Source organism: Hippocampus guttulatus, chromosome 20 (genome assembly GCF_054856545.1).
Source record: "Hippocampus guttulatus isolate MCC_2025c chromosome 20, RoL_Hgut_1.0, whole genome shotgun sequence".
Taxonomy (NCBI): Eukaryota; Metazoa; Chordata; class Actinopteri; order Syngnathiformes; family Syngnathidae; genus Hippocampus; species Hippocampus guttulatus.
In genome coordinates this window covers 7,389,130-7,412,140 of record NC_141280.1, presented here as the reverse complement: position 1 = coordinate 7,412,140, position 23,011 = coordinate 7,389,130, and the positions used below count along the sequence as shown (strand labels likewise).

The following is a 23,011-nucleotide window of genomic DNA, read 5'->3' as shown; positions in this document are numbered from 1 at the left end:
GTTCTGTGCTCTGCGCGTGGAGCGTAGAAGAAGAAAAAGACATGGCGGCCCCTACAGACGCAATGAAAATGCTCCAATTTTTAAAACTAATCGGTCATCTTAAAGTAAGACACTAATAATTCTAAATGTAATATTTGTTCAACAATTGTCGCAATGCGTTTGTATTACGTCAACCATGCGGGAATAGTTGTTTTAATCCTATTTATTGTGCTTTGAGTTTTTGCCACAACCTCAGAAATGGTATGACTCTTAATAAAATGATATACTTGAATAAAAGTATTGATTTGAAATAGATTATTTAAGATCCGACTAATACTGTGTTATCAAGACATATATTCCGTTTAAGTGGCAGCTTTATCAATCTAATCTTCCCAAACGCCCTTAATCAGTACTACAGTGCAGACTTATGTTACTGTTAAGAAATAAACAGTTTCTTTAACCAATCCGATTTCAAATTCGTCTTGACTGGGACAGGACGCTGGCCCTAAACGATGCCAACATTTTTCCACTCACAGATTTGTTAGAGCAAAACCTGTTACAACCAGCTGCTCGAATTAATATGTTTCATGATCGGAATGCCTTGTGAGTGTCGTCTATTTAATTGAATTGTTTTTTGATTTTGTCACGCTGAATTAATAAATGGCAAACAACTGTTAAAATGTTATTGTCTTTCCCGGAGAGGATACCACGGACGGGCTGGGTGTACAGGAAGGTACAGGACCCAGAAAGTGTGTCGGACCACATGTACCGCATGGCCCTGATGTCTCTGGTCATCACAGACCCTAAAGTGGATAAGGACAAGTGGGTTCATTTGCACTTTTTGTCTTCTTTGAACGAGCTATCAATATTAGTCTCCTCTTTTCCTCAGGTGTATCAAGTTAGCTCTGGTTCATGACATGGCCGAGTGCATTGTGGGAGATATTGCGCCGTCCGACAACGTCAGCAAAGCGGAGAAACACCGGCGGGAGGAGGTTGAGTGAGCAGCAGCGCTATACTGATGTTTGTTTTTGTTGACTAAAAAGTATTTTCCTTCAGGCAGCCATGAAGCAGCTATCGAGTCTCACGCCAGATCACATCGGGCAGGAGATATATGCACTGTGGGAGGTAAAGTTTGAATGTTTTACTGGCTCAGCCCTAACTAGAACCCAATTGATCCTGATTTTTGTTTTAGGCTATTTGGCAGAATAAAATGACTATACATATTATGGGGGGTGTTTAGGAATACGAGCACCAGAGCAGCGCGGAAGCCAAGCTGGTAAAAGAATTTGACCGCCTGGAAATGATCCTGCAGGCGCACGAGTACGAAGAGCTGGAGGGAACGCCAGGGAGACTACAGGAGTTTTTTAACTCCACTCAGGGTGAGCCCGACATTCATTTGGGGTACACCCCCCCCCCCCCCCTGCCCCCCCATAGATTGTTCATCTGCTAAACATTTCTCATAGTAGCAATTTTGCATGGCTTGGAAAGTTGAGGAGGAAATATGATTGTCGCAATCATTTTGTGATTTTGCAGGTTGTTTCCAGCATCCCGACGTGCTCCAGCTGGTCAGTGCTTTGAATGACGAGAGGAGGAGGAGTCGCTTAACCGAACCAAATAACTCTGGCAACTTGCAATCACCTTCACACGCATCATGACCACAACATTTTACTACAAGTTTTCTACAAGTCACAGCATCAACAGGCTGCAACATCAAATGAACACTCGTCTGGGAAAACAACGCTCCATGATCAGTTGTTGTCTTTGAATAATGTTTTATTATCAAAAAACGGGACTTGAGATGTACTTGATTTCAGATCTACATATAGGAGACCGTCATTGTGTTCCAACCATGAAAAAATGAAATCTAGAGAGGATATCAAGCAGGCTGAAAACTGGATTGTGGGTTTGTTAACAGGTCAAAAACAACATTGTTACATAACGTCCAACATTACCTTTTTCGAGCCAAGAGTTCTTGTTGTAGAACTAGAATAAATATACATGTATTGGGTATCACTTTCAAATTGGAGGTTTTAAGTTGCCCAAGACGATTGTGTACAACTTGCCTTCTCCTTCAATATTATTTGATTAGCCCGAGAGCTGAATTCGATTCTGTGTCTCATCGTGGCAGTCATGTGAAATCCTTTCAAAACCTTCCATGACAATACAGGAGCAGAAAATGCTCAAAATAAACTGCACATGGGCCCTTAGTGGGGACTCAAAAAATAAAAAACATTCCAAAATGGCTTTTGTGTCAATTAGAAAACTACGACAAAATCTCACAGTGTACTTATTTCTTTTCCTTTTAGCTTGGCCCAAATACCCATTTATAAATTCCTCAAAATTGATGTTCAAAATGTGTGTCTTGCTGTCAAATAATAAAGAACTCCGGTCACGGCTATATTTGTCACATCTTATTGGGTTAAATTCGCCATATGTGGTTTTCAAAGTTGGTCAAAATATACAGCGACATTTCAAAATGTTCATACGAGCAGCCGATAAATATTGCATGATCATCGTTTATTGTTTCCGTTCAATAGGAAGTGAACTGGAAAAAGTAAAGAGGCGAGCACTCATGTCGTTAAGAGGGGAGGAGTATTGACGCAAACATGAATACCGTTTCCTACTCCATCCTCTCGGGCGTGTCCATCAAGTTGTGAGTGGGCGTGTCCCGTGAGCTGGCCTTCGCCGTGGAGGAGAGGACGTCCTCGAAGCTTCCTCCTGCCCCAGGACCTCCGACTTTAGTCTTGGGAACGCAAAGAAGAAAAAGAAAAAATTCAGTCGCTGAGGAAGTTATCGGTGGTTTATTAAACGTAGCGAAAACAAATAATACAGGAACACTCAGAGCGCATACACCTGCCTCGAAAGAAGAGCTCTTTTTTTTTTTTCAAATACAAATGTTTCCAGTGTGATTTAAAATTCTGCTTTAATGAGGTGAAAGCATGTAGGAAGAGGGGAAAACTATATTAAACAAGATTTTACATGGTCTACCTGATGACTTTATTTCTAATGTCCTTGGGCTTGTTGATGGCGGTATGCCTTAAGCTAGCATGAAGCTAACATGTTCTTGTAAGATGAAAGATGGGTTGAAAACATGTTGTTTTTGAGACTGTATAATTGTGTTTTTTGTACATACCTTGATGTTCGAAACGGTACTCTCAACTTTCTCCTCAAAAGACCGGAAGCTGGGAGAGTTTCTGGAAAGGAAAAGAAAAAAATATAAAGTATATATATATTTTTTTCCTCACCACATATCAACAAATGCTGCTTCATTTTAAAGCAACCATATGTAATAATTTGATACTAAAATATCATATGTGCTACACTGCATCCATGTTCTTACCAAATTCTTAGTGGTCTACAATATCAGTTGACCAGCCTGGACACCTCTCGTGTCATTAGCACAACCATCATGCTAAAGCTACCGTTCAGACTACTGGCATGTGGTTCTCGAACAAACACCAACAACAAAAAAACAGCATCTCCCGTTGCCATGGTGACCCCCTGATCGCCGAGCAAGCAGCATCCACTACTGGTGGACCAGGCAGGACACCCCTCGTATCATTAGCACTAGCATCAATGCTAAAACTACAGTTGCGAGAATGCGGCGCTGGGACAAACACTAATATGCTCAGACAAAGGTAACTTGTGTTGACTTTGTACAGTCATCATTTCTACTCGATAGGACTTGTTAGCTTATTCCGTTTCTGACAAATGGTAACATACTAGATATTCAAACAATTACCTCATGGCAGGCATGCTCATAGAGTGCGAGATGGAGTAGCTGTCCGCAAGGAGAGGAGTTAATGATTAGCTGAGCTCACATCAGTGTTAGCGGTTAGCACACAGACACGTGGACGCACAAGTGGGGCAAAAATATACAAACACGCACATTCCAAAAAAAAAAAAAAAAAGAAGGAAGGAGTGTCTCGCCATTGAAATGAATTGAAATGCCTTTGCAGCCGCCCCTCCCCACCCGCCCCCCAGAAAAGTTTGGGAACATTTTTCTGATCAAGGAAACGAGCATTGTCTAAGACATAAAACAAATTGAAGCGGCTTCAGGTTCTTACCCTATGGAGCTGGACCTTGGGAGCACACGGGGTGAGGGAGATAAAACGTGAGTGTTTCATTGAACAGTTCTGCACTACAACACTAAATTGGTTTGAAATATGCTCGTGTGAAAAGGTAAAAAGAAAAAAAAAATCACATGAGAAATGGAGGCTTGGAAAACACAAAGACAAAGTGACAACAAAGCAGAATTTAAGCTGAGCACAGCAGGAAGAAGCTCACCACATGCTGGAATCGACAAATGTGCACACGGAGTTTTCAATGTAATCGTTCACTTGTGACCACAGTTATTTTGCCGTGAATCACTAATTACGTGCTGCGTTTCTGGTTAATGGTGATTAAGTATGAATTATCCTTGAATCTCCCACACGCGTCAGGCCCAAAAAATAAAAATAAAGACAGTACACCGCACACAAGACAATAACTAAAGAGGCATGCCTTGTAATCACACGTGTACACGTACCTCCTAGGAAATAGTAACTGTAGACCGGCCATGCTGCATGAACAACATTGTTTCTTTTATCAGATCGAGACGTGAGACAGGCCGATAACCACTGGCCCCGATTCAGTAATGTACATGCTAACGCTAACATGCGTTTCATGCTAGCCTGGCTATTAGCTCAGCACATTAGCTTAACACGCGAATGCCAAGATGCAAACGGTGAATTCAAAATCAATCCAGTGTCACTGCCAGCTGGAGAAGTCAAAGAGCCATTTTAACTGGGGGGGGGGGGGGGGGGGTGTCTGTGACATGGGGGCGTGATGACCTTGAAGCCAAATTAGCACCGTTAGCTTAACGGGTTGTAGTTTAGCACATGTGCTTCAGTCACACTGTTATTTTTGGGATGAAGGTGACCACCTCTGTCTTCGTCCACTGAGCATGCATTTAGGAACTCATTGGAATGAGTGTCCGTTGATGTATCATGAGCAATATTTTTGATCACAAGACCCGTCTCAAACAACCTACAAGTAAGAGGACAGGGTGACGTTTTGGATTTTCTCCCCCCAACACTCTCTGCTTCTGGCGTACGTATTTCGAGTTAGGGCAAAGACTGACACAAAAGTTCAGAGCTGTCAACAAATACGGTCACGGGGTGGCGGAGAGCGGGAGCTGGAGTGACGTGTTAAGATAAAAGATAACTGCCGACAGGCGGAGAAATGGCGAACCGAATGAAGTGCTCACTGTAATAATAATAATGGATTTTATTTATAAGCGACTTTCAAGACACCCAAGGACACTTTACAATAACAAAAAACACAAAACAATACAGTGAGTGTGACGGAATATGAGCTACGTGAAAGTGTTGCGGGGCACCTCATGTCTCCAAACTTCCTGTTGATGGCACTGCCGAGCGTGCTGAGGGCCACCGTGGTCTTCTGTCCCGCCGAGCTCAAAGTCTCGGACGTTCTCTTGTACCTGTAAACCCCCAGAGAAGATGACACAGTGAACACCCGCATATTCCCGCTTTGGCATTCACAGATTTTTTTTCGGGGGGGCTGAAGGGAGTTTCATCCCGTCACCCCCCAATAAAAAGTAGTGCAACAGCTTTAATCTAGTGGCATATTGGTACCAAGGAAATATACTTGGGAGTGTAGGGTCTTCATTTAGACAAAAGTAGTGCTTGACTGCCATCTTGTGGCATCTATAAGCATTGTATTGATTCTTCAATACGTGTATAAACCGTAATTTTTGATTTCTTTATGAGATTTCAGTCATAACGGCGCTCCAAGGGAAACAATAAAAATGAGTTTGACACCCCTGATCTACATCTTGGGATGTGAGACGATTAGCATTGCGTTCGTAAGCGCCCGTGTCACCCGAAACCCGTGTGGTCACTGTGCTTCATTATTGATGAGGAGATGTATAAATGTGCGCATGTGCGTCAATAAAACAGCCGTCCGTGTTGATAGATGGACAAGTCCGCCTTTGACTAGAGTGTAATACAAACACGGCACGTTACAAAAGAAAAACAAAACCGGGTAGGGCCGAAATTTTGGAGTCGTGCATCGGTGTCTGTTTGCGCTTACGCGGTGGAGCTCTGCATATCGAGCCAGCCTCGACTCAAGTTGCCGCGGAGCTCGCCGAGAGGAGTGATGCCCAGTTTGTGCTTCAGCTCGCCGTGCCGCTTCTCTTTGGATGCCAGCACCTGCTTCAGTGTGCTGATCTCATCCTCCAGCTGTGCCAGGACAAAAAAAATAATAATAATAATAAATCAACCAGACGTTTACTATCCAAATAAATATGGCGACGCACGCCCCCGGGTTGACCCACAATGCAAGATTGTATTTGTGCGTGCGTGTTTTAGTACTCTGGTTAACTCCAATTGGATCTCCTCTCTCTCTTCCTCCGTCATGATGGAGTTGCTGAGGTTGACGTCCGACGTCGCGTGTTCGTCCGCTTCCCTCAGCGGCTCCGAGTCAAGAAAACCTGCCGGGCACACGCGGTCGTCATACGTTCATGTGCCACCAAAGGCGAATGCTCCAAAAGTCGGCCATCTATGGGGGTGAGTTTTAACCCAGAAATGAGATAAGAGCAATTTCCATTCACGTTTTTTTTTTCTTCCCCTACAGGTCTTCACATTGCTGTCATCGAGAACATTTTTGGTGTTTCAAAGTGTTTGGATGACAAATGGTTACATAATGTGTGGCAGTCTGTAATCCAGATTAACAGAGATGGATTATGTAGCTAACACACACACACACACACACACACACACACACACACACACACACACACACACACACACACACACGAGTTGCCTCCAAGCGGCTGTGTGGCAAATTAATTTGGCACTGGGACTTTGTGGTTCTAGAATCATTGGTGCCTCGGTTTAGCTCCATGTTGAGTCCCACATCAACCGCTGAATGTTGACGCGTTTCACATTTCTCTCCTCCTTCGACAATATAGATATTTGGTTTTAACACGGATATTTCGGGCCTCACCGGAACCTCAGTGGCAGAAAAAAAAAAAAGATTAAAACGAGTCATAATTCATGCATGGAGCTGATGGTCAGTAAAAGCAGATCCGTTATGACAAAAATAAATGATCACATGACATCGGGCGTCCTACAACACACCTACACACACAATGCTACTTCCAAACAATGTACCTGAGAGATGTGCTCCATCTTGATGCAGCACAGGGTAAGAGGACCAACGTTAGCAATACCTCTCAATACTCGCGCGCACACACACAAACATCACGACTGACAGTCGAAGTCGCCACAAAAGAATGCGAAACAAAACCCACACAAGCACAGAGAGAAAAAAAAAGTTGTAGGAACTACCAAAGGAAAGATGCGACTGGGAAAAAAAAATAAACAATCAACAATCCTTTGAGCCATTTAATCTGCAAGAATTGTTGGTTTGGCAGTTTCCACCGAGTTTCATGTTGAAATGTCGACTTCCACATTTGCGCCGCAGGAAAGGAAGTGCATCGGGTATGCAGAAGCGCAAATGTCAACTTTGTGAGAATTCCTCGCGAGCACTTCCAGGAAATGAAAGCGCTTGAATTAACTACTTCCAAAGTGCAAAAACCAGCAAATTCGGAGGACTTTTTAGGAAGGAGGAAAAAAAAAAACAACGGATCAATAGCCAATGCCTCCTAAACTCGAAAAAGTCCCACATTATGATACTCCTAAGTCAAGGAACAAATGCTTGTCTTTAATTTGAAAAGGCCACATGGGAACACTCTACTGTGGTACTTGTGCACAGGGCACTTGCTTGTCTCACGCCCCTCGCTGCATTTTTTTTTTTTTTTGTGGCCTTGAATACCTCTCTGATCACAAGATTTCCATCTGGGTCATGTGTTGAAACTAAATAAGAGGCCCGGGCGGATGGTCATACGGCAACCAGAGTGCAAGACCAAAGTGTGCATATTCTAATCCAATTTTAAAAAAAATAAAAATTCCATTCATCTTGGCATGCGGAAAGTTTTCGAAAGCTGCGGTTCACAACTTGGTGACGGACTGTTTGCCACCAAACAGGGAGTCACTTCTAAGTGGAATGCAATTACCTAACTGGATCAACAAACTGCGTCTTGCTTCCGACTGACTTAGATCACACCAATACGAAGTACAGCGACAGCAATTGATGATAAAAAAAAAAAACTATCCAATTGCTCCGGTTCGGTTATCGACACCAGCAATTTACAGTGAGGGGTTAAACAAGGAAATGCTCATCCACTCAATGGCAGAGGGTACGTAATAAACCTGTCCATCCAGTTTTGTGTGACCTCACAGCACATCAACAAACAAAAATGTCACAACTTACAGTATCTTGTTGCAATTTAAAAACATCCTCAGAGTGAAATCTGGGACCGTTTAGCTAAACACAACGCTATTATTCTGTTGGGCGAATAGCAACAGGTGGTTAGAGGATACACAGGTTCATTGTCCGGCATTTGACTGTATTGCCTGTCAATGTAAGGTGCTGGCTTTGATAAATGAATAAAAATATATAGTTTATTATTTGTAGTACATAAATATTTTTGAACCAAATAAACATTTAAATAGATAGCTATGCCTAAAGTCCAAAAATGTGTATTTTCGGATAGTCCAACTGACATGGCCACTTTAGAGTGCTTCGTTGTCAGCAGTGGGTGCTCGCACGAGACCAAGTACCATCGCTTATTCTAAGGCGAAGAAATGAAATTTGATTGACAGTTGATTGGATGTGGTTTCACATCATTCAGCATAAACACACCCAGTGCTCAAAAGCGTAGAGAATGGTGAGTTTGTTCACAATTTTTAAGCCTCATTTCATTAATCATTCAAATTTGACAGCAGTGTCAATCACACTCTTTGTCATGTGTCAAATGTGAAAGACATGTATCTTCATTTTAAAGGGACCTTAGGGAATACTGGACAATCTCCCCAAGCTCATTTGATGATTTAGAATGTTTATTTTGTTTTGTCACTTAAACATTGTTGACACAGTTACTAAATTTGTTGTCAGTCAGTCATTTCCGGTCAGTGAAATATGACGTCATGTTGTCGCAAGTGATTAAGTCAAATCAATTTCACCTGCATTCAGTTTAACTAAACGCTATTTACAATTCGTCGGAGGCCAAATCTATCAAATTTAACATTTGGTTACTTTTTAGGAAGAACATTTAATCGTGGATACACCACTTTGATCTTTGGTGCCGTACGCGTGGACAGGGTGGTTCGTTTAAGCTACTAGCCCGAGCAAGTCCATTAAAAAAAGTGTGGGTGCGTGTGGGGGTGGTCTCTAAACTCAAACAAGCGTTTAAAGTGCGCATATGAGGAGACACTGACTGACCTTGTTGTCTGGTTTCCATGGCCAACTTCCACTCGCGGTGCCACGCAACACGTCACGGTGTCAGCAGGAGCTTGGCACCGGTGCCAGGGTCAGTTCGTGGCCGCCGTCTCTTCTACTTTGACTGCTTGTCACGAGATCTGGCAACCGAAGTGGGCGGGTCGTAGGATATGCGCAAGCCAATGAGCGCACGCGCCGCTGACACCTACGTCGCAGTGTTTTATCTCTGGGTACGTTTTTGAGCGCGGGACGTTTTTCGTTTGTTTTGTTTCAATATTCAGTTTATAACACTCCATTAACACTATTCATGTCCTCTTAAAAAGATTCGACTGTGTTTTCATGCTGGTACTTTGGACAACGACGAGTGTCGGACATATTTGTGCGTGGCTGTGGTGTTCTGCTGCCCTCTGCTGACTACTACTTTCATCACAGCTGTATTCAACAAACTGTCGGGTTTGTTGCATCATCAAAATTACGGTTTTATTGCCGCAACGTAAGAAGAAAAAGTACGCAACATGACGACTTTGTTCAGGAACAGTTTCAGCATGATACATTACCTCTTTGGGCAAGTTCATTTGTGTTTATAATATAGGAAAAAAATTGGTAAATATCTGAAAAGCCCCCCCCCCCCAAAAAAAAGAGAAGAAAAAGCACACATACAAAGCACACACACTCTTTAATTCTGAGGAAGTTTATTTTGGAAGAGTGTAAATTTTTTTTCTGACACCAACTCATCCAAAGGCTTCCCATGGAATGCCAGGATTTTTTTTTCCATAGCCGCCGTTTTTGAAAACAATACAATTATTAAAACAACAGTTTTGTCTTTCCTTCCTGAGAAACTGATACCGAGTGCATAGAAATGAAGAGGAAAAATAAGAATAATAAATTAAAAGAAAGGTGAACACAAAGCAGGACAACTTTGGGAGAGGACCGAGCAAGGTTATCGTATACGAGAAGGAATACGTTATTTCGCTGCTGGTGGAAATCGCTATATTCCGATGGTTTTAAAGCAAAGTATTTTTTTTTACAGTATACAGGCACTGCCTTACTTATAAACATTTCGGATATACAAATAATTCTGTTAGTTTAGACTTTTTATAAACTCTCTGGCGGCGAAATTTAGTCTGTTACCGTCAGTGTAGTGTGCTACAATCTGCCAGGCAACACTGAATTCGACCGGAAGAGACACAGCGCAATTATCAGCAAATAATAGCCGCTCATGTCGGAAACTGAGATTATAAACCTGTTAATATTATTGTATTCATCACGTGTACGTGTGTGTTAAAGTAACAATTGTATGACTGTTTAAAATACCGATAGCATGTCGACGTCTACAGCATTTTACATTGTTAGCATTGAGCTAACGGAAGTGTTAGGCGAAATTATTTTTACAGTTCACTTCAACTGAGCGTGACAAACCAACAAGCAAAACCATCCTGAAGTGTTTTGCCTCCTACGTGGAGAATTGCGAGCAAAGTCTTCTTTTTGTTTCTTCAAAGTGATGTTCTACAATAGTCTCCCATTTAGTGAAAGCAAGAGAGGCGCTGAAGAAATACTTTCGAAAAGTGCGTTTTAATACTGTCGGTTGAAGTGTGTTTTTAAGTTTAAATGTGTTGAAAGTGTCGGGGTGTGGATCTTTTTTTTCATAGGGTCACTATCTTTATTTCCCTAATTTTTTTTTTTTTGCAGTGGAATTACTTGTATCAATGAGACAATCTTTTATTTGCAACAAATAACTGGCCAACTTCAAGTCCCAATAAAGTGAAAGCAAACTATAAATCTCTGTTTTCAGCTATTTAGGTCAAACTCAGTCATACTTGCGCACTTTGCTGGAATTCTTTGAATTCATAAAAGAGTGCAGACGGTTTAACCCTCATTTATACCTTTCGGAACAAGAATAATATCTTGGAACAAAAACGCACAAATCACTCGTAGCCACGTTTCCAACAAGTGGTACAGTTCGGTTTCGGTTGGATCAGGTTTGGACTGGTATAGAGCTTGATTTGCACCCGCCGCGTATTTTTCCTCTTTCGCGATAAAAGTCAGCAATGGCTCGATTGTCGGATGCCCCCACGCGAGATTATCTTTAGCGACTATCCTGTAATTTTTCCAACCCCGATATGCTCTGAAAATGGCCGAAGCTGAGAATCGTTAAATGTTAAACCCGTTCAATATTTACGATCGCAGGATCAGGCTCAACATGAGCATTTTCTTTCTCATCAATTCAAAGTCAACAAGCGATTATTTTGTGTTGTGCGGTTTGATTGGCGAAACAATCGACATACTGCTCTGAGTTCAAATGAGCTTCAGGCATCGCACCGCAACTGCGGGAAAAATCGTACCACACTGAACGGAACCAAACTGCTCCTCAGGGGAAACGCGCTTCTCACCAGCGTCCTGTCTTGGCGACGTTTGGCACGGATACACAGACTGTATACTACTCATAGAAAAGTTCTGAATATTCATTGATGTTTGGCTTCTTATCTTTTTTCCATGTATCACATAAACACAGACATCAACTCTTGGCATAACGTACCTTCCTATCTTCCCAGGCCCCAGTCCACATTCCGGTGCTTCATCTCTCCTGGAGAATACAGCAAGAACCGCTTCTGTGTTGAAGAACAAGCCGTGAAGACAAGCACACACACAAAAAAAAAAGAAAAGCTGCGCTTCATGTAGAATGGAGTTAAGCCTTATTCCTCATGATCCTCAGTCAATTTTTAAATAATCTCGTCCTTTCCCGTCCGACTCGTCGCCAGTGCCGAGCCCCGTCCACAAGTCTTGTATCCAAACGCATCTCACCTTCGATGGGGCAACTGTCATCACCCTCAGGCCGTCATCGCCGTGGAGGGAGGAAGCTAGTGTCATACTGCTTCAAAAAAACAAAACAAAACAAAACAACGAAAAATTGTTTTTATTGATGGATGAGCCAGTTGTTTGCGTCCTCCAGATCAGTGTCCAGCTCTTCGTCCTCATCCAGGGGCTCGGGGGTCCGGAGCTCGAGTTCCCGCAGGAAGTCGGGCGTGTAGGCGGGCGGCTGGGCGTCCGACTTGAGGCCGATTTTCTTCTTGGTCAGGTGGAATTGGTCCCGGATGAAGTTGTAGAATTCGTATTCGTAGCGCATACGATGGTAGAGCACCTGCAGCGCCTCCAGAGTGGGCGTGTGTTTGCGTACCGTGCCCGTCATGTTGCCCATCTTCCTGTGGTCTACATACAAACACACTTGGTCACTTTTTGAGAAGAACTCACACGTGTAATTTTTTTTTGTGGTGTCAGCCAAACTTTAGAGCGTAAATTGGAAGTCGGGACACTCATACGTCAATGTCGCACTGTCCTGAGGAGGACATTGGCCTACCGGGGCTTTTATAGATGTTGATCACTCCCGTAAAGTAGTGTGGGAGGAGCCTCTCCAACAGGAGCAACACATCTTCCAGCTCCTCCAAGATGCCCACCAGCAAGTAGTTCTCCAGTACATTCTGTTTGGCCCGCTCTAAAGCCCACGGACCCGGCTCTCTGATCGACGGAGCAACAAAATACGTCAGACCAGCCGTGCCTGCCAAGACACAATTGAAGCTCTTGAGAAAGCACATACCTGCATTTCGGGTGCTGCCCGCAAAAGTATGGGATGATGTAGAAGACTCGGGGGTTGGAGCACTCCGGGTAATTCTCCAGTATGCACACGTTTATGTCCTGGAAAAAAAAATATCAACATCTAATGAGCATGAGTTGTCGCTGGCTGATAAAAACCGAATGAAGTTTATGTGGGATGTGAGCAGCATTCGGGTCTCATTCAAAGTGAACTGTACCAACTCATTCCGTCCGCTAGAGGGAGCGCTGCACCAACGCCTGCTTCCAGAGCAATCGATTCAATTTCACCCGAGGTACACTTTGGCCCCGAGAAGCGGCGAAGGGCCACACGCCGATGAAAAAGATGTAAATGAATACATAAATAAGAGTCGTGAACCTTCAACCACCCCGGCAGCGTGCGCGCAGCGATTAAAAACAGACACACGGCTGTAAAAGCAGTAAGCCACTGTGACAAAATGGAGATGCGGGTTCTCCATTTAAATAGAAGTAACAGCATTTTTTTTTTTTTTGCAGGTTAAACCCAGTGAACTGAGGCAAGGGCTCTATTAACTCACTCACTCCCAAAGACGTTTTTAAACGTCTTTTAAGACTTGGTCCTGAATTGGCTGGTACTGAATGAGTTAAACAATAAAAATAAGACGATATACAGTATATCGAGGAGCGTGAAGCTATCGAACATTTCAGTCTTCTCGTATCCACCTGATAATTCTACAGAATAATAGTTCATTTGGAGAAACTTTGATTTCGACATCACACACCAGCTGCCCGTTTACATGCCTGTCGCGCCGAAGAGACGACGTAATCGGAAAAGTGAAACGACATTGAAAGTGTGATGAATAAGATTCACGCTACCGATGAGCGGGAAATGGCCGGAATGAAACCGGAGCCATTTGTCAACGCCAAAACCAAGGCGAACATAGTCCATCACCCAGATTACCGGCAGGCAGACTGACCTCAACCTTGGAGCGGGAGACGAAACGCAAGGCGAAATGGTCACCATGATGGTGTATTTTTTGGGGGGTCTTTCCATTCACTGACACTTAATTTTTTGTTTAGTTTTTACAATTAACAGTAGCGAACTTAATCTTAAGTATGGATGATTAAGAGCTGACCGTAAAGGGACGCACATTCATAACAGGTCAATTTGACTGGAAGGTGTTGGTTATTTTTACACTTGTATATCGGTATTGTACTAGAATTTTTTTCCCTAGAAGCTCAATTGTGCAGCCAGGAGGTCTGAAATCCCTTTCAGGTGCTTGGGCGAAGACTTTTTTTCCGGTCGGGATGAAGGAATTCCTCAGGAAGAGGAACGATTGCTACTGTCAAATAGAAGTGCCAGGTGGTTGTGCGAGGATTATCTTCTTTCATGTTTTTTCCCCCCCACCATGTGGAACTCCTTTTAACACATGACTTCCATGGAGAAAAGGAAAGGGGGGAACATCTTTTGAGATTCAAATGCTATTTTAAAATAGTCCATTTTCTTTTTAAAAAGTTGATTGCCACTTTTAGTTGAAGTTTACTGTCAACACAAATATATACAATTTGTGTGGCAGCACGGTGAGGGTTCGATTCCGGCTCCGGCCTTCCTGTGTGGCGTTTGCATGTTTTCCCCGTGGCTGTGCGGGTTTTCTCCGGGTACTCCGGTTTCCTCCCACATTCCAAAAAACATGCACGGTTTTTTTTTTGGAACACTCTAAATTGTGCCTAGGTGTGATTGTGAGCGCAGATGGTTGTTTGTCTTTATATGCCTCGCGATTGGCTGGCGACCAGTTCAGGGTGTACCCTGCCAACTGCCTGATGACAGCTGGGAAAGGCTCCAGCACGCCCGCGACCCTCGTGAGGATAAGCGGATCAAAAATGGATCTCAATTGTTGCTCATATGACTCATATGGCCCACATCCAGGAAGTACTTTGCGGACTTTGTGGCTGCACATACTTGTCGTGCTGCACCCTACTTTTGAGGAATCCACTCAAGGCTCATTTCTATACGGCGCGTGCACGTTAGTGGTGCACGCGCTCACGCGCAAGTCATTAGTATTTGTGGGAGAGTACCAGTGTGCACACTCGGGCTCATTGTCACTATTCTCTGTGTGGATTAGGCCCAGTGAAAAGTCTTTCAAAGTGGAGCAAAACAGGCGCTAATCTGTCAAAAAGCCTCTCGTTGCACTTCATGGAAATGCGAGTGTGTGAACTAAACAAGCAGGGAGCAACGGGGTACATTTGTTTAGATTGCTGTAAATGTAAAAAAAAATTATTTAAAAAAGATTTTTACAACATTATTCCCTTATGATAATTGTTTTCATCATATTACAGCCTTCTTTTTTTTTTTTGCAAAACCATTATCTGTTATTGTGACCACTTATTAAAAAAACAAAACAAAAAGCAGGTTTTTACATATAGCGGGGTGTCTGGAAGATATCCTCGCTGTCTACAGTAAATGGGCGTTCACTGTATACTGATGACATAAACGCACAAAACAACACTCAGTCGAGTTCGGACCCGTGCCAAAGCAAAACAAACCGCATTTGGATGAGTCCCAGATTTTCGGATTGGGCTCCAGAGCCAAAGTTAATCAATTCACCTTCGGGCTTTACGACAGCTCGACGCCAAACGTCGACGAAATCCCATTTTGTGTTTGGCTGGCTAACAAACAAACAAGGCACCTTGTCTGGATTGGTTTGTTGACATGCTTATGCTGCAGGTCCTACCGGGGTGTGTGCACAATATGCATTCAAATGTTGTGCACATACGTTGGGGAGGGGAGGGGGGGGGGGGGATGCAGGGCGACCGCAAGAATGTCTCGGGGAACTCGCACGTTGGGTGCCGTTGGGCCAGCTGACAGCCTCTTTCAATGACACCTCTTGGCGTGATGCAGAAAGCGGTCTGGATTCTTGGCACGTGCCCTCAAGGACACTTCATATGCGGGATTAGTTTGGATAGCGACACTGATTAAGGAATGGGCGCTGAAAAAATATTTTCGATTACCGGTACCTCTCACATGCCACTGCTCACGCGCTCACGCCTCACACACAACTGAAATGTCTCACCAGAGCTGCTAAAATGCATTGACACGCACTACTGAAAGATTCAGACTCAACTCAAATGTTCTCACAACAACCACTGTTGAAGCTCGCAGGCATTACTTAAACATTCTCACACACTACTGGAACACACAAACGAAATGATCTCTCTCTCTCTCTCTCTCTCTCTCTCTCTCTCTCTCTCTCTCTCTCTCTCTCACACACACTCAACACACACTACGGACACATGTTCCATTTATATGAAAGCGTTTGAGGACCTTTTAAGTAATGTGTGAGAGGATTTTAGCTAAGCATGAGAGCATTTTATTCATGTGCTGAGAGCGTTTTGCTTTTATGGGAGAACACCTGACTTGAGTGGAAGAGTTTCAGAATGTGTACAAAACAATTCAGTAGTGTCTGATAGTATTTCTGTAAACTGCGAGAGAACATTTCGTGTGTGTGTGTGTGAGTATGATGAAATCAGTTGTGCTTGTGAGAGTGTTTCAGTAGCATTTGTGTGCACGAGCAGTGTGTGTATGTGTTGTGAGCAGAATTTTTGTGTAGTGTCTGGATAGTGTTTCAGAAACTTGTGAGTGTGTTTAATGTGTGAGAGAGCGAGTGAGATTATTTCATTTGCGGGTTCCATTGTAGAGGATGGCTACGAAAGAGTGGTTCAGCAGTTAATGTGAGAGTATTTCAGTAGTTTGTGAGTGAAAACCACCAGTCGTGTGTGCAAACGGGGGGAAAAAAAAATTAGAAGTGAGTGTTTCAGTCGTGATCTGAGAGGTGATCCAGAATTCTGGCGCAGACAGCTTTCCGCTCGCGAGCACTTCCTTACTTACAAAGAGGAATTATCTCGCATCCATGTGACACGTGTCATCCACAGGTAAGCTGGTCTGCAACAACAGGACCTTCACCTTTACCCTTTTCAAATGTAGCAAGACCCCCCCCCCCACCTCCCGCTGGTTTGCATACTTCAATAACTCAACTCACATGGTCCGAAACTGCAGGGAGACAAGCGGCGCAACGCTCAATTACTGCCAGTCAGACTCAAGCCGGGATGACATTGTGTCAGCCTCTCATTACAGCTTGAGCTTCCACAGTATTTTTGTCATCCCATAATATTATACCGCTCACCGCGGTAGGAGTCGCAAAGTCATTTCTGACACGTGGTCACTAAAACAGAAGTTGTGATACTTAACGGGAGCGTCTTGGGTAATGATGTCGCTCAATTATGTTTTCGATCTCGGTGTCTGCTTCGGCAGCATGAAACGACACCCCCCCCCCCCCCCCCAAAAAAAATCGAAACGCGATTCTGTCACAGCGCCGTGGTTGGCAATGCCCGTCAGAGCGGCAGAGAGGGAACCTACCAGATATCGCTCGTCGTCGGTCATCTGGGGGGTGCGGATGAGGTGGTTCTGCTCGCCCCTCCAGTCGCCGAAGCGACGGAAGAAGTAGTTGGACAGGAAGCGGTTGATGGGGTCGCGGATGATGTTGATGTAGACGGGCTCCTCGATCTTAAACCTGACAAAGGCCAGGTTCCAAACGGTGAGTAGCGGTTCAGAACAACAAGGCGAGTATTGCTTAAGTGTGTTTATTCACCTGGTAAAGTTGAGGAAGTGAACATGACGCGTGTAGAGGAACGGCTGAGGGATATTACTGATGTTCTTCATTAGATCCACCTGAGGATAAAGAAGAAGAAAAAAAATGAAAGACTCCGCAAGAAATAATTGTTGGGGGGGAAAAAAGAGAAAGAAATAAAAGATGACCTGACAGATCAGATAAGGACCAATTAGCTTAGCTCTGAGCTAATGGAAGCTAAGCGAAACCACATGCATCCCCCACTAATAAGGGGCTTTATGAAAGACCAACACACACATGCGCTTTTAGAAACTGAAAAAGTGACATCATAAGTGATGAATCAAATCGAGCGGATAATTGTAATTTGCTCTCAGGACTGACTTCAGTGCAGTCAATCCCTTGAGGGCTTCATCATTGTTAGCTTCCTCTCACGATATTCATCGGCGATTCATTTCGACATTAAAGTCAACATGATCGCAATACGTAAAAAGATCAGTCAAGTTTGGGTCCTCCTGAGCATATATTTTCTCTGTTTAACAATTTTATTTTATTTTATTTTATTTTTCGCGAGAAGCAGCTTGGAAAAGTAGTGTGACAACAGACTGCAAAAAAATCGGGTTCCACTATTTTTTCACTTATTGTGTCAACTCCCACGAAACAGGACGTAGCCTGCACATGAAGGCTAATTTAACGCGTATAGGTCTTATTTTTAGCAAAGAAGACTTTTTTGTTGTTGTTGTTGTTTGTTACGGGAGAACCATCACCCCTATTTTACAACAACAAAAAAATGGTACCTGCCAGTTGTCTTGGGTGAACCAGGAAGTGCTAAGTTGCCACTTAACACGGCCAGAAAAAAACATAATTGTGGCGTGACATGAATTTGATAAATTTTATTAGAAGAATTGAGCATCACTTCCGTCACGATAGAACGACGCCATGATACTTAATGGGGGGAAAAAATGGTTCGGTCCCGGCGACCTCCACCAATCTGGAAGTAGCCTGCTAACTCAGCCAAGGACAAACGTAAGTAAACATTTTGTTGGAAAAACAATTTTCTGTCATGATTGAATTATTCCTCCACCTGTTCCAGAGATAAAAGGATATAATCCGGTCTTTCATGAACTACGAAGCTCTGTTTTATAATTGCTGGATGGATCTTTGAACACGGTTCAACCTTGGCTGAGGTCTGCACCGCCGAGTGCCACTCAAACTTTCTTCCTCTTCCCTTGACTGTGAATGAAAGAACCTCCTGAAGGCTTTCAAGGTCTGCATGGAGCGCGCAACTCGCGGCAGCCAAAGCAAACGTGAAATATGGCAGTGATGTCATCGGCTGCACAAACGCCAATTGGGGGGGGGGGGGGGGTTATGCAATCTGACAGACGCATCCTTCACATAGACCCTTTACACATACTTGACTCAATCTTTACTGTTATCTCCTTCACACGTGTACGGTGAGAAATTGTTCCCCCTCCTCCGGTTCTTATCCACTTTGGGCACCATTTTAGCAACCAGGTATCTTTGTTGAACTAGAATAATAATAATAATGCATCATGAGGGTAATTGCTGATGTGTTCAATGGAAAAATGCTAACGTGACTAGTTAAAAATAATACAAATTTAAGTCCGGAACACACTGAGTAATGCGGCCGGATGAGACTAAGTTGCACGTCAAGCGACTGAGCACCACCTATGAACCAGAAAAAAAAAATGTGACCCTGAATTGGGTTTTTGAGGCTCAGTTGAACCGTAAAAACATAGCGTGATTGCCAAAGAAAAAGCGGATTGCCCCCCCCCCCCCCAAAAAAAAATGGTGTGGATATTTTGAGAGGCCGTTGACAAATTCACAAGACTGCATTTACACATTTCAGTGACAGAGACTTGGCTCATTTTTTCATTCCAGCCCCAAGTTAAAAAAAAAAAGTGATTGTAAATATGGTTAACTATTATTATAAAGTATTATAAAGTGTTATATGCTCAAAATCGGGATAATTTTTTTTTTCCGCGAAAGCTCCTCTGTATTATTGATCGGCTGGACCGTTGTGACGATATTCAATGCAGATTGAAATTTTGAATCACTGCCACAAAACCAGTGGCCGACGACAGTTTGGAGAGGCTGAGCAGGCAAGTAGTGCACTCAAATGCAAATATCCCAGATATAAAAATATATTCATACGCCACAAATGTTGATGAATCTCCTGTGACAGATCACATTAGATTAAATGTACTTCCTGTCGGAGCCGGTGAGCGAGTGGATGTCGAGCATGTGGAAGTTTCCAACATATAAAGAGCACTTTTCAAACACCAACAATCAAGTACGGGCATCCACAGCAATGGCACCACTCGCGCCATCAGCTGTTCCCCCCCCCCCCCCAAAACGCAGCCAATTTTGGCTTTTATGGCCGTCTCGTTTGGCGCGAAAAGCTAATATTCTGGCTTTTAAACCTGAATGAGTCCTTCTTATGGGCAGCGGCGTTCTGTGAAGGGCGGCGTTTATCGGGCAGACTGCTTGAATGCGCTGCTCTTATAAACTGGCAGTTATGTCATAGCATTGGCAATATGTATCCTTGTTTATGTACACAAGGGTCTTAATATTGGGCCTCAGTCAGCTTTGGGCTTCTCACCCTGCCACTGGGTACATTTCCACTTGCTCTGATTTAACGTTTGGGCAGAAGAGAGTCCAAGCTATCGTATTATTTTAATCCCTCTTCCTGGGTTACACTCAAGCTCCGCCTGTATCAACTCCATATTGCGTCCAAACCAAATAGCCCCAAAGTTAACCCCCGCCGCGCCGGCCACCGACGTAAAGCGCTCCTTGTAAAGCGCTCCCTCTTCCCAGGGGTCAATGAGTCGACCTGAGGCCCGTTTGGCAGCGAGTGTTTGTGGGTTTTTCTGACCGAGCCCAGAGGCCGTCTGGCCAGACGGCCCCTCTTTTTCACCAAGGAGAGAAAAAACGCGGAGAGATTCCAAGCATACCTGCAACCCCCCGCCCCTCCGTTCCTCCTGCGCCCCGTGGCGTCCTCGCAGGACTCATGAAGGGGAAAGGGGGGAAGCGGAGGTGAAGTGGGGGGGGGGGGGGGGTCTGATGCCGCAGAGAGCTGCATTTGGCGGTGGAAATACGGTGGTATCGCGACTTTATTCAGTAACTCCATTTAGTTGTGTAGGAATTTTTTTGGGGTAATTTATTCGGAAAAAAAACAATATAAACCTGTTTTTATAAAATGTAATTGCTGTAAACAGTAAAAAAAAAAAAGCAACTCCATTTAGTTGTGTCGGATTTATTTTTTGGTAATTTATTCAGAAAAAAAGCAATATAAACCTGTTTTTATAAAATGTAATTGCTGTAAACAGTAAAAAAAAAAAAGCAACTCCATTTAGTTGTGTCGGATTTTTTTTGGAATTTATTCGAAAAAAAAACCCAATATAAAATTGTTTTTATAAAATGTAATTGCTGTAAACAGTAAAAAAAAAGCAACTCCATTTAGTTGTGTAGGATTTTTTGGGGTAATTTATTCAGAAAAAAAGCAATATAAAACTGTTTTTATAAAATATAATTACTGTAAACAGTAAAAAAAAAAAAAGCAACTCCATTTAGTTGTGTAGGATTTTTTTTGGTAATTTATTTGAAAAAAAAACCCCAATGTAAAACTGGTTTTATAAAATGTAAAAAAAAAACAAAAATGCTGGGTTGTTTTCCGATCTATACTGTTCGCATTTGAGTGAGCACGGTACCAAATCGGGTCCAGTGGTCGGCTCTGGAAGGCCTTCCGTGCGATTAAAAACGGGATTCACTGTACACCGGTTGCTCGCAAAGGATTTCCGCGACGTTGTTTGGGGTTGTAAAGTTTCAACCCCCCCCCCCCCCCCCCGGGAGCTTGTTTTTGGGCCCCACTGCCTACGGATACCGACCGGCTCTCTGTTTCTGGAGCTCGGGCAGGAAGTGGGCTTTCACGCACCCTCTACCGATTCCCACTCGCCTGTGGGTTCCCAAAACAGAACAGACGGGTCACTATGCCTGCCGCAAGTCCGCTTGGCGTCAACCCACGAGTGCACCACGAGCATCGCTGGTTTGAGGAAAGGGGTTGCAGACCAGCATCCCTAAACTTAGCCGGCGTGGGATGCTGGGATGCCCACGATATCTGACGCCCGATGCCATCTAACGCTTTGGTGTTTTGGCCCCGCGTAGGACCAGCCGTTTGATAAAAAGCGGCAAGGAACAGAAAAAAACCCAGTTTCTTATTCACCTGCTCATGTTTGGTGAGTCGCGTTTTGTTGTGGATGTCCGACGAGATCAAGTTGAACCGATGCTTCTCGGCCAGCAAGCGCAGAAGGATGACGACTGTGCGGCTGCCACATTTGCCCACGCGGTTGTACACCACCTGACTTGGGAACGGGAGCACCTAGGACACACACACACACACACACACACACACACACACACACACACACACACACACACACACACACACACACACACACGTAAGCAAGCAAGCATGTTTATCAAGTTTGCAGCGCATCCCGCCGAGAGCGAGTTGCTCGGAAATGGAGACGGGCGATTGCCGTTCGTGACGCACCTCTTAAGCGGCCATGACTCAGTGATTCAACAGAATGAAAATAATTGAACCCAAGTGTCAGCTAAGCAGAAGTACGGGGAAGATTTAGTCATGTTTCGGTCAATGATCTTGTTTTTTTTTTGTTTTTTTTGTGAAGTAGCGCTGAAGTGAATGTAAAGAGGAAGAGTTCCACAAATTGACAGGATGTGAGTCAAGGATTCGGAAGAGATGTAACAATTCTATTCAAAAAAAAAAAAAAACTACAGTAACTTGCAGGAGTTTAAAAAAATAACTTGAGAAAGATCTCAAAACATAGTTTGGGTACCGGACTTCAAAAGCATGTTCCTTTTATCTCCTTTTCCTAATGGGAAGAGGAATGCAGGGAGTTATGTTAACATTCCCAGTCTGGAATTGTAATGTTGTCCTAAGAGAGGGGGTGGCGGGGAGGGGAGTGTGTGTGTGTGTGTGTGTGTGTGTGTGCGTGTGTGTGTGTGAGCGGGGTGGGGGGGGGCGTTATTCCATGTGTCCCACAGTCCGAACCAATTTCCAATTTTTCCTTTCGACGCAGAAAACTCCAATTTTAGAAATGAGATTTATTAACTCATGTCAGAATGATTTACAATTAAATTATTGAAATCGAAACACATTCGCTGCCGGTCCCTTTTCAAAGCTCAACTGACTTTTGGGGCATGTTTGGTTGGACAGTACAGTCTTCTCTTAACCAGGGATGGATGGCAATGGCTAGTGATGAAAAAAGTGGAAAGGGGCGTGGCCTGGACGGGGCGACCAATCACAACAAGTAAGACATTATACACGTCCAATCGCAGGGCTGTTTACAATCGGAAGATGGAAAGACTGATCGGGAGAGCTCGTGAAAACTCGACGATAAGGTATCTGACCCCCCCTAAACTTTTCTCAATGGATTTAGACTATTCACAAAAATGATCAA

General features: G+C 43.7%; 3 protein-coding genes across 9 annotated transcripts in view; 1 reads left to right on the top strand and 2 right to left on the bottom strand.

Moving 5' to 3' along the window:
• Window positions 1–39: 39 nt before the first annotated feature.
• On the top strand, window positions 40–2,377 carry LOC147187812 (5'-deoxynucleotidase HDDC2-like). 2 transcript variants are annotated; one of them, XM_086100556.1, is made up of 6 exons: window positions 40–104; window positions 680–801; window positions 869–971; window positions 1,036–1,104; window positions 1,292–1,358; window positions 1,513–2,377. In XM_086100556.1, the coding sequence occupies exons 1-6, from the start codon at window positions 42–44 to the stop codon at window positions 1,632–1,634; spliced, it is 546 nt and encodes a 181-aa protein (XP_085956682.1). In that variant the 5' UTR covers window positions 40–41; the 3' UTR covers window positions 1,635–2,377. The 2 variants fall into 2 exon arrangements, with proteins under 2 accessions (XP_085956682.1, XP_085956681.1); XM_086100555.1 differs by having other exon boundaries at window positions 1,220–1,358.
• On the bottom strand, window positions 1,494–9,469 carry LOC147187811 (tumor protein D53 homolog). Of its 6 annotated transcripts, XM_086100554.1 has the most exons (10): window positions 9,328–9,469; window positions 7,155–7,172; window positions 6,354–6,472; window positions 6,073–6,221; window positions 5,360–5,461; window positions 4,047–4,061; window positions 3,722–3,760; window positions 3,113–3,173; window positions 2,604–2,722; window positions 1,494–1,551 (listed from the first exon to the last, which is right to left on the bottom strand). In XM_086100554.1, the coding sequence occupies exons 1-10, from the start codon at window positions 9,344–9,346 to the stop codon at window positions 1,494–1,496; spliced, it is 699 nt and encodes a 232-aa protein (XP_085956680.1). In that variant the 5' UTR covers window positions 9,347–9,469. The 6 variants fall into 6 exon arrangements, with proteins under 6 accessions (XP_085956680.1, XP_085956674.1, XP_085956675.1 ...); XM_086100548.1 differs by lacking the exon at window positions 1,494–1,551 and having other exon boundaries at window positions 2,480–2,722; XM_086100549.1 differs by lacking the exons at window positions 1,494–1,551; window positions 4,047–4,061 and having other exon boundaries at window positions 2,480–2,722.
• A 544-nt stretch (window positions 9,470–10,013) lies between these two features.
• Window positions 10,014–23,011, bottom strand: part of LOC147187810 (uronyl 2-sulfotransferase-like) — a 33,644-nt gene continuing 20,646 nt past the window's right edge. Inside the window, exons 3-8 of the mRNA XM_086101094.1 lie at window positions 21,754–21,909; window positions 17,535–17,614; window positions 17,303–17,456; window positions 12,917–13,014; window positions 12,680–12,837; window positions 10,014–12,531 (exon numbers count right to left, since the gene is read on the bottom strand). Coding sequence (XP_085957220.1) covers window positions 12,239–12,531; window positions 12,680–12,837; window positions 12,917–13,014; window positions 17,303–17,456; window positions 17,535–17,614; window positions 21,754–21,909 — 939 coding nt within the window. The 3' untranslated portion in view covers window positions 10,014–12,238. The remainder of the gene's footprint in view (window positions 12,532–12,679; window positions 12,838–12,916; window positions 13,015–17,302; window positions 17,457–17,534; window positions 17,615–21,753; window positions 21,910–23,011) is intronic.